The sequence below is a fragment of the Corvus kubaryi genome, unplaced genomic scaffold (genome assembly GCF_017639235.1).
Source record: "Corvus kubaryi isolate FWS band 111438036 unplaced genomic scaffold, C.kubaryi_AGA036_p1.0 37397, whole genome shotgun sequence".
Taxonomy (NCBI): Eukaryota; Metazoa; Chordata; class Aves; order Passeriformes; family Corvidae; genus Corvus; species Corvus kubaryi.
Window position 1 is genome coordinate 9,324,451 of NW_024581136.1, and position 17,226 is coordinate 9,341,676.

A 17,226-nucleotide genomic window follows, 5' to 3' on the forward strand; every position below is an offset into this window, starting at 1 on the left:
CTTTATGGCTATCAGTACAACTAGTATTGCCAAAATTTTCCTGGAAGGGGTTTAGAGGGTGAAGAGAGGTTGTGTCCAGGGAGTGATGAACTCATGATACTTGTTAAAACTGTCTAAAACTCTTGATTGTGAGATGGTCCAATTAAAATATTTTTTTCTTCTTTTACAGTTCTGTTTGTTTTATCTGTTATAGTTCTTTATGTCTTCATATTTTTCATCATGTTGCATCCTGTTGAACCTATTGACGGATTTCTTGAGGTGAGAGCCAGCAGATCTGTGGGTGTGTCAGCTTCCTGGGGGAGCTGATGGGTTGCCTTTGGGGCAGGTGTGACCCCTGCAGAACTTTAGCATCATGTCACTGGGTGGGGAGGGAGAATTTATAATGCTGAGTCTGTTTTGGATGTGTGTTTATTTCACATGTGTGTTTCTAACCTCTGGCAACTTGTTTCCACAGCTTGTGTGTGTGCCACCTGAGTGGCGCCTAAGAATTGTCATCATCGTTATTCTAAATGCTGTTGTATCTGTGCTGACGGAGGTAAGAAATCCAAATGGAAAAAATGCTTCTAAGTGTTTCTTTTTTAGGGTGCGTGTTCATCTTTTATTTAGAAGGTCTCTCTTCACAGCATGCCACTCTGAGTGGCTGCTGTTTTCTTGTTAAGTGTGTATTTCTTAAGGACATGCAAATGTCCTTGTTGGCTGGATTTAAGGTGTCAAGATTTTCTGTGTTAAAAGTGTAATTTTAAAATCTTTTTTTATTAAAAAATGGGAGCAGGGAGGGAGCTGAAAGACTTAATAATTCAACTATTTCATATTAAAATACTCCATTTTTATTTTCTGTGTTACTTCAGAATAACAATGTACTAGAGAACTACATAAAATCCCTAGGGGAGCCCCCTGTACTCCATAGCTTATTGTTCAGAATAATGTAGGTCTGTGTAACTCAGTTGTCTGATATGATCAAAGTTCAGAAGTAGAGATGTTCATGCAAATCTGCTTTTTCCATCACTGAGCTTGTCCAAAGTCAGTCACTCTGGATGTTGACCTCTTCTGCTGTAATTCCAGAGTTAATGTGTGCAGAAACATGCCCTACCTTTCATCCGAGTGCCTTGTTTTGTTTCCAAGAATCAAAGTTTGACAGATAAATCTTCCAGAAGAAGTCTGGATTCACAGTCAGTTTTTATTCCTGTGGTTAGTTCTTCTCCCTGTTAACTGAGGTGGCATTTCCAACCTGAATATATTTGGGTTTTGGTTGCAGTCATGAGTCACATTTCGTTCCTACAAGATGAAAAAGCCTTCCAACATTATGTAGTGCTTGCACACTACAATTATCTGTTTTTACTGTGTAACATTTTCTACAGCTTCTAATCAGTATTTCCATTAAAATGTGAGGGATTGCTGTCAATGTAACCAGCATAATATTTGCTTGGATCATATAATTTTGGCCTTCAAAGAGTACTACAGCATTAATATTCTGTCCAATTAACATGTTTTTCCCTTTTATTTGTGACCCAGTAAAAATTAACTCAAAGGTTTTTTTCAGATGCTTGAATCAAAATTATCAAGGCTTTGTGTTTAAAATGTTGTTCCAAATAGAATTTGCAAAATGTGTTCTTATGTTGCTGCCTATTGGAACATGTTTTTCAGTGTTTTCACATGACAGACGACAACGTGTCTTTTCCAAAACATGGCAGTAGATACTAATTTTCTTGGCCTCTGTCTTGTTGTTAACAAGTTTATCCACTATTAAAGCTCCTGTGCCTTTCTTACATTATCCTGTATGCACTCTAACCCTTCTTGTGATGTTTTTCCTTTATGCCCTTGAATTCTTTCATTTTTTTGTATTAGTGAATACTTAATAGTGGGGTTTTTTTGCTTCCTTTTATTTATGAAAAGTCAAATTTTATGTATATTGCTGTCTTTACCACTGAAACAAAATAGTTATTCTGAAGCTTCAGAATCATGGCTTTCTTTGTCTTCTGATAAATTTAAAACAAACCTCCTAGACAGAAATACTTTTTCCTGTGCAACTTCAATTTTCAGTCCAGTGATAAACATTACTGAGAGAAATAAGCTTACCATCTGCTGAAAAATTTCTTCGTTGTGCAGATGATCTTGCAACTTTTATAGAATCTGGTGTTCTTTCTGTTCTGGATGCGTAAGGGCTCCAGTAGAAAGTCTGTACAGTGTGCCAATCCATGTTTCAGCACGTCACTCTTGAGGACAAATGGTTCTCCTCTGGTTTAAATACGTGTTCATAAAGTTCCACTTGTGGGCCTTGCTGGTCGTCACATCAGCCTGAAAACTTGTGAATTTCCACTAAGCATCACCTAAGCAATATAATTACCTGGAGACTGTTTTCTTTCACCCAGTATTTCAAACCTCACCCCACTCTTTTTCCTATGCAGGTTTGAGTTTGCATCTTTTTACACTTCAGTCATTTAACTTTCATTACCAAAACTGCAGGGGTGATTTGGCACATTTCTTTTAAACAGACTTCCCTATTTATCTTGTTGCCTGTACTTTAGTAATAAAATAGAAGTACCTAGTTCTTGGTCCTAATTGTTTGGGCTGTTGCACTTTGTCTTAAACCAAGTTTCTTCCACTTTGTAAGTGTAAGGTGAATGCTTTGTTACAGCAGATGAGTTGTTCTACTGTACAGCAGGGTCCCAGCAGGACTGTTGTTTAGTGATCCTCAAACCCCAAACCTTGTTTTACAATACACCTTCCATAACTTCAGCCCAACTCTTGAACTGCATTTGTCCAATTCCAGCAGTGTTACTCCATACTCCCTAAAGCTTTGCCATGTGGTGCCAACTCCTTGGGTCTGGTGTGTTGTGTGAAAATCCCAGGCTATTTCTTTCCTTCACTTCCAGTATCTCATTGTTTTTCTCTCCTTGTGTGCCTGGCTGGATTTTCTGCTTCCTACACTTTTCACTACAGACTTGGTGCACACGTCACATTCCGAGAATCTGGGAGAGGCTGCTGGTGGCAGCTCCTTCCATCTTTTAACAAGGTACTCTATTTCACCTAGAGTTTGTTCTGCTGAGAGCTATCCCTCAGGAATTGCCTCTTTAAGTCTCATAATTTTGAGATACATGAGGAATTGGATCTTTAGTCACACCTGCCAGTATGACACTTTTGTGTCACGCTATGGTCATACGTAGTTTTGTCATTGCTTCTACAACAGGAATAGTTTCTGACTGTGGTTGTCCCAAACATGTTGTCTGAAATGCTCTGAAATGCTTTTGCTCTTTCTGTGTGGGTGCCAGACTAGATTCACAAAGCATGCAGATTCTTTCTACCAGATGCTAGAAAATACTGCACAACAAAGGCAGATCCTAGCAGCTGTTCCTCCTTACCCCTGATGCCTGGTGTAGACATGCTTAAACCAGACCGGCTTCAAAAATGAACATCTAACAAGCTGAAGATTTGTTGGCCAATGCTTTATAAAAGCACTATCAAATTCTGGCATATTACAAAATCATAAGCATTATAAAAATCTGTTACAAAAGTCTGACTAATCAGCTCCCCATTTTCAATGGCAGAGGTTAGTCAGATGTTAGAAGTGGAATCTGTCCAAGGATCAGAGTTGTAGGCTTGAGGCCGTGGAAGGTACAGGTTCACACCTGTGTTGTCAGATTTGCTCAAAGCTCTTGAGTCCGCCCGTGCAGCTGTATGAGGATAACCAGATGTGCTCAACATACTATTCAAGTTCTGCCCTCTTTTAAAAACCTGGAACTATGCCTACCAAATTCCTTCATTCGTGCTGGTGGCTCAGCTTTGCTACCCCACTGCTGGTTTTCTGAGAATGTCACTGGTTTAAAACAGACTGTGAACAAAGCATAGCTCCAAAATTAAATACATTGTAATGTTAAAGATGGTTTATGGGGAAACTGCTCTAAGCACTTGTATCTTCATGTGGTGCTTCACAGGTTTTTAGAGTATTGAAACACGTTAAGAATGTGTCTTTATGATTTTTACCCATATCAATGGATGCAGTTTTAGTTTGCTGTTGATTTCAAGTACACATTCATATTCTTAAATTTTGTGTGAGCACTTACGAATGAAAATGTTTATCACAAAAGTACCAGCAAGCAGCGTAAACTCAGTTTTGCTTGCCACTGAATTAGTTATGCCTAAAGCACTATTTCAGGTTTTATTTGTAATGTGCACACTAACAACAAATGATCATTAGTTTCTTTAACTCTTCCCGCTCACTGTAATGTCTCACAGAATGTCCTCCTTGATATGATCCTTTGGAAGGTTGTGTTCAATCGAGACAAACAAGGAGAATCTCGCCTCACCATACCCCAGCCGCCTCAGGTTGGAGACGAGTATTTTGCTGTCATCATTTGAGTGCATGTGGATTCATTTAGTTTTGTCTCTTAATTATCTATAAGTGTCTGTTGCCTTATCTTTAGCTTAAGTCTGCTTAAATTAGATTTCTGTAACTAAAATATTGAAAGGAAAGGATTTTGGGTTTATATTCTTTTCCTTATTGACACTTACGGAGTTTAGTGTGTGTGCAAGAACTGTGACACAAACCTAGAGTATTGCTTTAAGACTTTTCTCACTTTATCTTTAGTTTCCACTTTAGCAAATTTTATTTGTGGTGTCACAAGTTAGCATGTTAGGACTGGGAACATCTTGATCTGCTTAGAAGCAATTAAATTAAATTAATTTGGTTTAGAGTTTTAGGTCATTGTCTGAGAGCAGTAATTTTTAGCATGTACAAATGAAACAAAACAAGATGGCAAACAAAAACACACTATTACTACTTCAGATGGTTTAGGACACTGAAAGATTTTTCAGGTGACCATGAATTTTGGCCTGGTCTGCCCCTCTGCTGTTAATACATGAAGGAAATCTCTGTGAATCCCATAAAAACTAGCTTTAAGCCTGTTGGCTTATTACTTTTGGGTGATCGTACATTTGTGCTTGCTAGAATTACAATGGTTTATTTCTCAGCACTAAATTTTATTAAATGTATTCACTTCAGATTTAACGTTGTCATTTTGAGGCTGTCGTAGAACAAATTGTTTTGTGTTCACTGAAGAATGGAAATTGTTCTCAAGGCTCACATTTGGTTCAGTTCACCAATTGAAATTTAGAGCATGATGAAAACTACAGAATATATTACCATTAAGATGTCAGCCCTGCAGACTATAGGTGTTCTCTGAGACATTATAGGGATTCAGTCTCGAGAATGAGGAGTAGTGTTTCTCCTCCCCAGCTAATTAAATTACATGCATTAGACTGGGAGAGGAAACATAGGAACGAAGACTTAAGTTCAATAACTTGTGTATTTTTAAGTAGCTGTTAATACCTGCACTATTTAGATTTCACAGTATCAGCAAATTAAATTTTGCTACTTTTGTCTGACTGGCTGCCTTCAGTTTAACAATTCATGGCTTAAGAAGTGTTTTGAGATTTGGGGAATTTGCTTTTTCTAGACCAGGATTTTATTCTCCAGTAGTAAAATCATTTAATGTTGCCTGTTCTATCTGTGATTATTGAAATGATTATAAAATATGCATAAAAACTGTTGGTGGTCTTAGATGTTATGATAATATTGAACACTTGCTTTTTCTTAATGTTTTTTGAATGTCATTGCTACAATAGTATAGAAGAGATGACACAGCAGAAGAGTTTCTCTACTACAGGTCCAATCCAATGTGGTAATGAAACAGTAAATCAAAGACTGAAATAATAGTTTTTCTTCTAGTGATTTACTGTATTGTTACTGACATTATTTTCTTCTTACGGTAATCCAATTTTCAAATCTGTTCACTTCTGCAGGAGGCTGGGGACCGCTGTGGAGTCTCTTTCCTTTCTTCCCTATTTGGTTGTAGAGAGAAGACACCAAAAGCCAAGTATATGCACCTAGCTCAGGAACTGCTGGTTGATCCAGAATGGCCACCAAAACCCAGGACAACAACAGAAGCAAAAGTACCATCCCAAGAAAATGGTTCATATCAAATCATCACTGTAACGTAGCAGTGGATCTTGGTGGCATGTATCTTCAGTAGTATTCAGAAGAATGTAATTTTAAGGCTTTATTTGAAACTGCAGTGTGCTAAATGTCAAATTCTAATGCAGATATTTCCAACTGTTTCGTCTCTCTGAATACAAAATTCAGAGCCAGGTGTCTTATGGCTATACATTTTAAAAATGTAGGTCACCTTAGGCAGAACAAAAATGATTGTGTTTCCTTCCACCTTCTTTCAGATTTCATTGTTCCTAAATGAGATGCATTTGAAGGTTTAAACTGCAGGGCAGTTAAAACAGGTTCACATTATTTGCCTGGAGTATCTTAATAGTTGTTCTAACCTGCTTATCTGGGCACGTGTTCATGTAAACCTTATGATGTAATGGTTTCATGGCTGTACTAGAGGTGCATAATAGCCTTGTCATGGTTTTGGGGTTTTTTGTGGTTTTTTTTTTGGTTGGTTGGGGTTATTTTGTTTGTTTGGTTGGTTTTTATATGACTGATGAAAAGTTTTGTGTCTTCAAACGGTTCTAAAGTTTGTGTGTGTGTGTACCTCTAAGTTTGTCTCTATTAGTAAGGAGTGTTTCCAGGTGTAATGTTTGGGTTCTAATTTCAGTTGTTTAGTCTGCCACAGCAGGAATTGGGAATGCTGTAGAAGCAATATGCTCTGTCCTTAAGAAATAAGCACATTGCTTTCATGTGGGTTCTTGACTTCTTTTCTAGCTAACCACAAGGAAGGGCTTAGGTGGCCTCCAGAGGAGGAGCCATTTGGCTACACTCTAAAGTTTTTGGAGAAAGAAGGATGGAGAATCTAAACACTTTCTTCTATGTCATGTTTTATTACATTTAGCTATGCATTTCTCCATAGACCTTGCTTTTTCCAGCAGAAGGGTTGGATTATCCCTTTGTGGACCATGTTTTATTTGTAAATCTAAAGATAATTTTCCTATATACCTTGAAGTGGTAAGACCAGAGTTACTGCTGCAAGTGATACGGGAGTGGGAGGGAGGTCTATTGTCACATGCCCACGCTTGGGATTTGTGCACGTTAAGGACATGGGCATTTCAAAGAGTCTGCCAGTCTTAAGTGCTACATGTAGCTGTATGAAACAAAATTAAGAGAAAATTGAGCTAAAGTCTGTCTTGCTGCAGAACTGTAAGGCTTATGCAGATTTTATTTATTAAAAAAAAAAAAAAAAAAAAAAAAAGAAAAATAGAAAAAATAAAAGCTTGTATCACCACTAATGCTGCTTAAGCATTAGGGGTAGCCATATATCATTTTGCCATGAGGCAGTATCAGAACACAAGACCACTAGAAAAATAGGTCTGCAAAGAAGTAGAGGCAGACAATGCTTTGACTTGCAAGGCTTAAAACTTTTTTGTTGTTTTGGTTTTTTGGGTTTTTTTAACCCACAAATTACTGATCTCCAAACCATTGTCAACTTTGTAAATGTTTGGAAAAGTGTTCTTTTGTGTCTTTGGGAAGATTATAAATATTAAGTCTTGATCAGTCTGGTTTTGACCAGAGGCAAATGACTGGTCCAGACACCTCCAAGCTTTGGGAGAGGATCTGGGGTCTGAAGAAGTCATGATTTGATAGAGAACCTTTAGAGAAGGAAGTCGGGTCCTTTAGAGTAGTTGTGGAATGAGGGCCCCAAACTCAATGGCTGGCTGGGATTGTTTTGAAGTGTGTATATTCTGATGATGGAATTTGAGGTTTTGATGTTAATGGGGGTTTTTTGTTCCCTTTTTTTCTTTTTTTTTTTTTTTCCTGAGTTGTCTTGTTTTGTTTTGTTCTTTTAAATTCCTGTGGAGACAATTCCATTCCAGCCTTGTTTTAATAAGCAGAACTTTTCAGATCAAGCCTTATTCCCTTGTGCTGTTCTGTAAGGCAGTATGGACAGTGCCCTGCTGCTCATAGAATCATTAAGGTTGGAAAAGACCTTTAAGATCATGAAGTCCAACCATTAACCATGTTAATGTCAATCATGTTGTGGTTTCTGCAGTGTTGAATATACTGTGCCAACAGGGAATTTAAAAGTGGTGCTAAATGGTTTGGAAGACCTTTTCCTAGAACTTGGTTGTTGAAGTTATTGCTCCTCCTAAATAGTATGCATATGGTATACTATCTTCCAGTCCAGCTGTCAACTCTTTTCCTGATTTCTGTTGTTGTTGTTGTTGTTGTTTGTTTTTGAGGAGTGGAGCAGGGGGAAAGGGGGAATTGGTTTTCTTAGCATTCATTCAACAGAGCAATGTTCTTATTATCCTGGCTTTGTACGGTCATAAACATTGAACAACATTGGTAGCTTTTAAGGGGTCTGCAACTGTGGACTTGGATATATTAATTAGTCATGAACCTGAGTCAGTTGGCTAATTTCTGCCGATGTTGATTTTACAAAACCTTTGTAGCATGGAATAACTGATGAAGAATAATTCTTAGCTGCGTAAGTAGTATTCAAATCTAAACAAAAATAATACTTTAGTTGAAAAATGTTGTGAAGCTATGCATCTTGGACCTGGGAGCTGTGACTTATCCTTAAACGCATAAGCTTCTGCTTTCCATTTCACTGACCATTTTAGATTTGCTGTTCCGTGAGAACTGAAAGAAAATACTTGTCTTCCCCTTTTAAATGCTTTTGCTTAATAATTTCCCTGATAACTTCTCTCAGCTTGTTTGGTTTCTGAAGCTAGTTTTTCAGTCTTATTCTAGTTTATTAGACTTACCTAGAAAGCGAGGAGGAAACAGCTTATTAAAGTGGGCTTGTCTTTGGAGAACATTTTAGGGAACTCTTACTAAAACAGAAATTGCCAAGTGTCTCCACTTAACCGAGTGACTGATGGCTCATGAGCACAGTAAACTTGAATGTTTTGCAAATGGGAGCTTGTTTCCTCCAGGTCTGTGTTCAGGGTTGGTAAATGTTCCTGAGGTTGCGTGCTTGAGCTCTGACGCTTAGTCAAGAATAATAAATCAGCTTTTCTGAGAATCCGTCTTGTTGTTGCAAGTTCAGCCACAAAATCAGCTTTTGCATTTTCTGCAATTACTGGGATTTATGCCTTCCTGCCCAAGAGCTGAATTTGACCACCTATAATTTTTCTCATTTTGAGCAGTTTAGTTTTTCTGGTTTTCAGAAATGCAGCAAACTAGTTCTGCACTAGTGTATTCAGTTTCTGTTTTGAAGTAAGGTAAAATTCATTTCGTAGTGAAAAAAATCTCTTTTAGAGTTCGTCTTGGAAATCTAGATTCAGATGAACAGACCAAGTTAGTGAGCTCCACTAGATACTGGGTAGACATTTTCTTCCTGCTGTATATTTTGGCCTTATGTTGAGGAGTTTGATTTATTATTAAATTATTTGTGTATGCAGACTTTAATCTGTATGTATTTTATTTTGATGTATTAGGATTTGTACATATTACTGATTTTTAAATATTATTTATGCACATACTTAAAGGACTGGTCTATCCAGAAAAGCAATTGCTAAATAATAAATATTACTTTTTAGAAATAAATTACAAGATCATGAAATTGTATATCCCTCAGGGTTGTTTTTAAAGTTTTTTTCCCTTTCCCTTCAGATTCAATTAGCAGTAACTCTAGTTTCATGTACTATAGAGCTAAATCTACTGTAAAAAGAAAATGCTGCAAATAATGCTTGAATAGAAGCAGCTAAAAAAACCCACAGAACTGTCCATATTCATCTTAACTTTAAATTGGAAACTATTACTGTTGCACTTTTAAAAAAGTTGTTGGATTTTTAATTCTATTTATTTTTTCTTTCTTCATGAAGGTTGTGCTGAACAGTCATCCCAAATTGGGTAAATAATCCTGTACTGTATATGTGTATGCAGTATAATACTAAGCAGATGTGGAGTCCTTTTTATGCTGCAAATTTTTAATGCTTATGTTGGTCATCACAAAATGAGAGAGCTCAAGTCCTGTAGGATTTCTCCCGTGAAATTCTGAATTGTAAACTTAGGGTTTTGTATGTCTAAGGGAAAGCTGTGGGTTTTTGACAATTTTTAGAGTCTTGAATATGTTGATTTTATATACAGTAAAGCTTCAGGTTTTTAAAACTATTTTCAACAAACTGCAGCTTGTTTAATAATTATGTGAACCAGAAACTACTTAGTTTGTCATTAATTCCTCAAGCCTAACAGATTAAAATGTTCATCATTACAGCGCTCTCTAGAAGCTCAGCTTCCTTTTATTTTTAAATCTGAAATGATACTACATCTTTGTATTTAAAATATGTATTGCTGCTCTAGAATGGTACCCTGTTGTCAAGAGGCATACATAAATAACTGTACAATAGAATTGTAAATAGACTTGTAAATCATTTTTGTGACTGAAGCTCTTTGAAAATAAAATTAAAATGAACGGATATTTTAACTCTTCTCATTAGTTTCATGAAATTGTTTTTAAATATTCTTTATAGAATTAGATCCAAAGTTTGTTGAAGAACACAGACTTACTCCCTCTGATGGCATGGATATGTTTTGCAGATGGGGGTGGAGAAGGGGGGTGGATGCTGTGCTGGTGTTCTGCAGGGGCATCACACTGACTGCAGCTTTACCTGGTGGCTTTTGGGAGCCATGCTATAGCCAGACCTTGTACATGTGACAGCAGCTTGTTTCTGCCTTCAGTTATTCAGATGTTCCTTCTGTTTGGGCATGTGGGAGGCATGATCTGAGCTGTCACCATTATCACAGTCATCTTCAGAAAAATCACGTGGAAATGAAGACATCTTTTCCATCCTGTGGCTCACCTTCCATCAAAACAGTCATTGGCAGAGCACATTATTTTAAACTTGAAGACAAGATACTTAAAGTATCTTTTTACTTAATAACAAGAACTTAATCTTTCAATTTCAGCTTCTGTTTTAAAAACTTAGCTTTTCTCTTTCAGAATCTTACAGGTTTTAGGTTTTGTTGGCCTGCCAGTCCAGAAGACTTTGAGGAGAAACAGAGACTAAATGTGTCAACCTTGGAATGCTTAGCCAAAGCACTAAATAAAAATCCCCTTCATTCCCTACTGAAATTGCTTTGACTTCAATTCTGCAAGAAAGTAGAAGTCATAGCAGCTTGTGAAGGTACAAGCACTTGGTTGTTTAGAGTGGAGGTGTCCACTCCTTCAAAACCTATGTAGCAGACTGGTGGAACTATATTAACAAATTTGAAATTTCTGATCACATCTCACATTGAAATGTGGATTTCTGACTTCACCCAGATTTGCTTCAGGTTGGCTGAAGCACGTACTCCAATATCACTGCCAAAGAAGCTACAAATGGGTTTTGTGCTTCTGTGTGTGACTTAAAACTTTCTCCTGTTATGTGAGCAGCTTCAAGCTGTGCTTTTGGAGTTACATACAACCTGTGGGAGTTGGTTGCTTGCACAATTGTAGGCAAAAATCTGCTCTGAAGCTTAAAATATTGTTTGGCCTTTGGCCTGTCTCAGTAACTGGGGAAAAACGGGTGAAAGTGTTATCTAGAGGATGCGTTTTGCTGTTTTACTTCCCATTTAAAGTGCAGTGTCATGGTGAAGCCTGATTGCCTGCTCTGCTCCTAGTAAGTTCCTTTAAAAAGCAGATAAGTTTCTAAGGTACAGCTCAAAATTCCTTTTTCATGCTTGTATGAGTTTAGGAACTTGCAAGACAGTAAAAGAGGTAAGCACCACTGTAAGCAGTACATGTACTCGGTGTTCTATAAAACTAAGTTCAAAACTGCTTTGTGACTTTTAATATAGTAACAGTATTAATGCGTTGCTTCTGGCATCCTTTTGTAGTTGAGAAATATTAAGGGGTGGCTGAAAGGGAAAGGGGCTGTAGACCAGACCATGGTAAATGACCAGACAGACTGGTGCCTTTTCTGGAATGCCAGGTGTCTCACGTGAGCATTCAAGAAAATTTTAATGCATGACAATATATAATTACAATCTTTATTGTGGGTATTGCTGTATTCTGTACTGTTAAAATCTTTAAATATTTCTTCAAAAAATGCTGTTAGCAGCTCTAGATGTTTGAGACCTGTAAGCTTATCCAGTTCTTGTGCCAGCACTTGTAGCCTTCATATCTTGCAAAGAATTTCTACCATTTTGTTGCTTGTTTGTCAAAACTAGTGCTTTCTAGCACTTCTGAGCATCTAACCTTGTCTTCTTGTATACTCTCTTATCTTTTGCTATAAGACCAGGAAAACAGACATCACTAACCTACAAACTAGTGTTAGTGTGTTTCTGATTTTACAGACTGGCCTGTAGTCATACCTTCCAAGGGACCTGCTTTTGCTGTTTCTAGCATAATAAATTGGGGTTTTTTCCCCCATTTGGTTCTCTAGATCGTTACTTCTCTTGTCTCACTGAATCCTGTAGTTCTGCTGTGGTCTTGAGGTAATCTGGTGCAGGTTGAGATGCCAGTCAGGGCTTGAAACAGAAATTTCTTAAATGTGTTTCTGGATGGAGGACTGCTCATCAGGATAGGTAGGATCAGGGACAGGGTGAGCTAGAAATTTGTGGAGGTAAAAGCATCACTGGCTTATGAGAGAGAGTTTAGGGGTGGGGAGGATTACTAGGTGGGTGAGGTTCTCTGAAAGGTTCTTGTTTGACATGTAAAAGACCTTTGGAAGAGTGATACCTCATGCTGTTTTTTGGCGATGCATATGTCATTCAGTGAGTTGTGGAAAGCCCACTGAGATGTTGCTTTGTGGCACTGTGTTGCTGGTCATTGATAGCACTAAATGCCATGTCCTTCCCTTGCCGAGGGAGAGATGGAGATTTTACCAGACTTCAGTACTCTGAACCTAAATAAAATTTTTGATATTTTTTAAAGCACTCACTTTTGCCTTTTTTATTATTATTTTAATGCAGTAGCTGGTTTGAACATACAGCAGTTTTGGGTCAATTGTGGTGTCTTCTTGTCAGCAGTTCAGGTTCATGAGAAGCTCTGCTATCCCTCCTGACTTCTCTTTAAGTGATGGGGGTTGCACCCATGTCTGTCTGTGGGGTTGGTATGGGAGAGCTTCATCCTTGCCCCTGAAAAAGGGTAGGTGGGGATGGAGCCTTCCTCTCCCTCCATGTTCCTGGTGCAGAAGACTGATGGTGTCAGCTATTCCAGTTATGTCTGTGGAAGTTGTGTAGCTATTCCAGCTGTCCAGCTGCTGCTTATTCTGCTGCTCAGCCAGGTCCTTGGCCTCCAGGTTTCTGATACACTTAGACTTGTTGATTTCATCGAGAAAGTATTTCTAGACTATGGGTTTCTGTTTGATTTTCTCTTTTAAATATTACCATTTATACCTACAATGATTGCTTTCCTGTTTCTTTAGAAATGTATGCAACTTTCCAGCTTTGTGGTGTGTTTCATGCAGATGTATCTTTATTGCTACAACTTCCCAGGTAATTCTGTGCACTTCTTTCCTCTCATTTTACTGTACTTTTAATGCCACTGCTGATAGCACAGTATTGTGTTAAGCTGTTGAAATGAGACTTGTTGGTTATCAGAGGCTCACTACTGTCCTGTGCCACATGGGGTCTTCTGTGTTATTTCAGGCTGTGTCAAAAATAGCCTGTTCCTTCTTGTGTGTTCCTGGGATGTTCCAAGAAGCCATCACTTGAAAATGCTGAGGCATGATTTAACTGGACAGTGCTGTTTTGCTTTTCACCACTTAAAGTACAGGACAACCTTTTTACCTCCATTGTCTATTTTTGCAGGCTAAACTTTATTTTTAAACCTCAGATAACTTACAATGGAAAAACACTGTGAGTGCAGGACCTTCTGATAATTTTTGAAAATATATTTGGCATGTAATTTAGTATAATATACTAAATCTTGTCTAGTGGATGATGTCCCTGTCAGTTGGAAATAGATGATCCTTAAGGTCCCTTCCAACCCAAACCTTTCTGTAATGCTTTTCTGTTCAAATAAATACATGTCTTTTGACTACTTGTTTCATCATGATTTTTGTATACTTTTATTATAGTTAACTAGTACAAATACAAACACGAAATACTTGATTTACAAAAGTAAATTTATCTGTACTTCTCAGTGTAAGCTGAGCTCTTTAGAAATATTGGCAGTCAACAATAAAAGAGATTTTGAAGTTTGCTTTCAAGGCAAGGGCAATTTTGCACACATTTGCAGGTTTTATGATATAATCACACATCTTTGTGAGCTGCTAAGTTACCTATGATCAAATCCTGATTCTCTTATCTCTTGTAACAGCTAATGTTTCTGGCACTTCAACAAGGATGTTGGTGTTTCGTTTGTCAGTGATGATCAAGCTTTTCTTCCAGTTGGATGCATCTGTTTGTCCTGAGAAGTGCGACTGCTCTTCAAAAAATGCAATTCATTGCTCTGGCCCCCACATAAAAGACCTGGAGTTGTTAAATCTGCCTTGCAACATGACAGAAATTCACATAACAAACGCTAATATATCATACTTGCAGGATGTTTTTGCTAGGATGGTGGAACTGCAGCATCTCATCCTGTCTTCAAACAACATCGCTCTGGTTTCACCAATGGCTTTTAAAGGCTTGGGAAGGCTAAAAGTCCTCAAACTGCTGGATAATAAGCTGGTTGAACTTCCCCCAGAAGCATTTGATGACATGGTGCAGCTTCAGCAACTGATCATTGAAAGTAACAGGTTGAAATCGATCAAGGAAAATCTGTTTGACAAACTGGCTAGTTTGCAGGAGCTTTACTTGAACAAAAACCAACTAACAGCACTTCCCAGTGGCGTGATGAAGAAACTCGCCAAACTCAGAGTACTGAACTTGTCAAGAAATTACTTAGCAGCACTACCTAGAAATATATTTAGTGCATTAGCCAGGCTTGAGAAGTTGATGTTGTATATTAACAGGCTGTCTTCAATAGAGTCTGGTATGTTTGATAGCCTGAAGGAGCTGCAGGAGCTTTTCCTGCATTCCAATAACATCCATTCCATTGCCCCTGATGCATTTCATTGTCTTCGTAAACTGAGAACCCTGACACTCTCCAGAAACAGGCTTCAGGTTTTGCCTTCTGGGCTTTTTTTGCACTTGCATGGCCTGTCTAAACTGACCTTGTACAGGAACCCACTGAAGTCTCTTCCAGAGGTATTGTTTGGAGAAATGAGGCATCTTAGTAGCCTATGGCTGTATCACACAAAGCTCTCAACAATACCAGATTTTGTGTTCAGTAACTTGACAAGCTTAGAGCTTCTTGTGCTGAGTTTTAACCCAGAGCTTACGGTTCTTCCTAGGAATGTGTTCAGTGGCCTGAATGAACTGCGGGGCCTTTCTCTCCATACAAGTAATATTTCCAGTTTGCCAGAGGGAATCTTTCTGAGCCTTCAGAAACTGCAGAACATTTCCCTCTTTGATACAAGACTTGGGGTTCTTCCTAGAAACCTCTTTCATAATCTCAAGCACCTCCAGAAAGTGTACCTGAATAGTACTAACCTGCAGTCTCTTCCTGCAGACTTCTTTACTGCTTTACCTGAGCTGGAAGAAGTTGTCCTTGATGACAACCCTTGGAAATGCGATTGCCAAATTCTTGGCTTCCGAGAATGGCTCCAAAAGAGCACGACAATAGTTAGAAATGTGCTGTCTCTAATGTGCCACAGCCCAATGGCACTGCAGAATATTTCTCTTGTGTCTCTAAGCATCGATGACCCAGAGTGCCTGCCAACCACAGCCATGACATATCAGACATTCAGCTCAACATATTCCCAGACTTTGACATCTCCTGTGACAGAGGACTTCACATCATCTCGGCAGACTGCTGTAACAGTAGTATCCGACACAGAAGTCATCAGCATACCCACATCGGTTCCTCCTGCAACTCCAGGTTTTACCTCCTCCCCTGTTGAAGATGTTGGACAGCCTGGGTTACATTTCTCAGATGTTCCAGTCCAAACTTCTCCTAGCATCATAGCACGAACCAACAGTGTCAGAGGGACAGATTTAACTACTCTTGTCTGGTGGGATGAGTTTCCAGCCCGCAGCAGTGCTCAACCCTATTTTAATACCAGAGTGACTTATTGCCAGATATTCTTGTGCCTTCACAGTTTGATTTTAACACTCCAGACTGTAGTCATTGTGCTCAGTCTGTATGTGATGGGTAAAACCAGGCAACTCTTGCACTCTAGAAATATTCCTGCTCAGCCTGTAGTTCTGATAAGAATATTAAGAAGATAGAGAAATCTAGCCCAAAAAAGAACTAGAAGTGTTGCTTTGGATGCTTTTTGAACATTTCAGCAGCTAATACTCGATTCAGATCTGGATTACAAATCTTCATAGCAAAGACCATAAAGACCTTGTCTTTACAACATAATGGAAATGAGTTTTATGCACCTCGCAGCATTTGCCAAGAGTGGCTGTAATCACTGTGAGTTGCTACAGCTCTTGGTGCACGAACCCAGAGGGCGAAATGAAAGTATCTGTGGTCACCTCTACACGTGCACTGTGTGTTTCCTCCTTTGAAGGGCAGCCCTGTCCCTGCCAGAGGCTGCTGCCTGCTGAGTGTTCACTGCTCAGATGCAGCCATCAATGTAGATACTCTCACATAGGAACATGGCTTCAACTGTGCTTTAGAGATTGCCCAAAGTACTCCAATACTATTATGCCCTATACTGCTGGCAATGTTTTGTCTCCTTGCTGAGAAAACAAATGGTATTTTTGGGAGGAGATGCTTGGAAGGACCTTTAAACAATGGAGATGTGGGCAGAATGGTGTGGTGCAAGTGTCTTAACTTTTGCTTTCTGTCCCCAGCCCCTTTCCAGGATGTGGCGTGAGGAAGGGGTACCAGTTAGAGCTAACAGCAGAGGAAGATGCTGAGCTAGGAAGTATAACCTTCATGTATTTTATTGGTTGCTTGGAGGTTTTCTGGAAACTTTGTAAAGTTACTACAACTCTGAATTTTAAGTAAACAGTTTGATCCTTAAGCTTTGGCCAGTGGTCTGAATAAATAAGGTGTTCCTGGTTGCATGATGCAGGGAATCTTGAAACCACAGTACCAGGTGGATGCCCAGGGCTCCACAAGGGTGAATTGGTTTGAGAGCTGGTCTTGACTGAGCTGGGAGAGAAAGGAATGGTCTCTCCTGGGCTTGGCTAGCAAAACGGCAGCATGCAGCCGAGGGGCAGGGAGTGCCTCAACTGAGGGCCACAAAGTGTCACCTCCATTTTGAAGTTGGCTGGGGAACATACACAACTCCATCAGCTTGGAGTGTTCAGTCGCATTTTCAGTCTCACTGTTTTTTACCTTATTACATAGA

At 38.8% G+C, this 17,226-nt stretch overlaps 2 protein-coding genes across 5 annotated transcripts in view; both read left to right on the plus strand.

The window, feature by feature from the left end:
• The window catches only part of ATP13A3 (ATPase 13A3), a 57,005-nt gene extending 46,624 nt beyond the window's left edge, over positions 1–10,381 (plus strand). For 2 of the 3 annotated variants that reach the window (XM_042042486.1, XM_042042485.1), the window contains exons 30-33: positions 170–258; positions 455–535; positions 4,234–4,323; positions 5,800–10,381. In XM_042042486.1, the coding sequence (XP_041898420.1) occupies positions 170–258; positions 455–535; positions 4,234–4,323; positions 5,800–5,997 (458 nt within the window). In that variant the 3' untranslated portion in view covers positions 5,998–10,381. The remainder of the gene's footprint in view (positions 1–169; positions 259–454; positions 536–4,233; positions 4,324–5,799) is intronic. The other variant, XM_042042487.1, reaches the window with a different exon arrangement.
• Positions 10,382–10,477: 96 nt separating this feature from the next.
• On the plus strand, positions 10,478–16,766 carry GP5 (glycoprotein V platelet). Of its 2 annotated transcripts, XM_042042491.1 has the most exons (3): positions 10,478–11,648; positions 13,300–13,369; positions 14,196–16,766. In XM_042042491.1, exons 1-3 carry the CDS (start codon positions 11,616–11,618, stop codon positions 16,148–16,150), a joined length of 2,058 nt encoding a protein of 685 aa, XP_041898425.1. In that variant the 5' UTR covers positions 10,478–11,615; the 3' UTR covers positions 16,151–16,766. The 2 variants fall into 2 exon arrangements, with proteins under 2 accessions (XP_041898425.1, XP_041898426.1); XM_042042492.1 differs by lacking the exon at positions 13,300–13,369.
• The last annotated feature ends 460 nt before the right edge of the window (positions 16,767–17,226 follow it).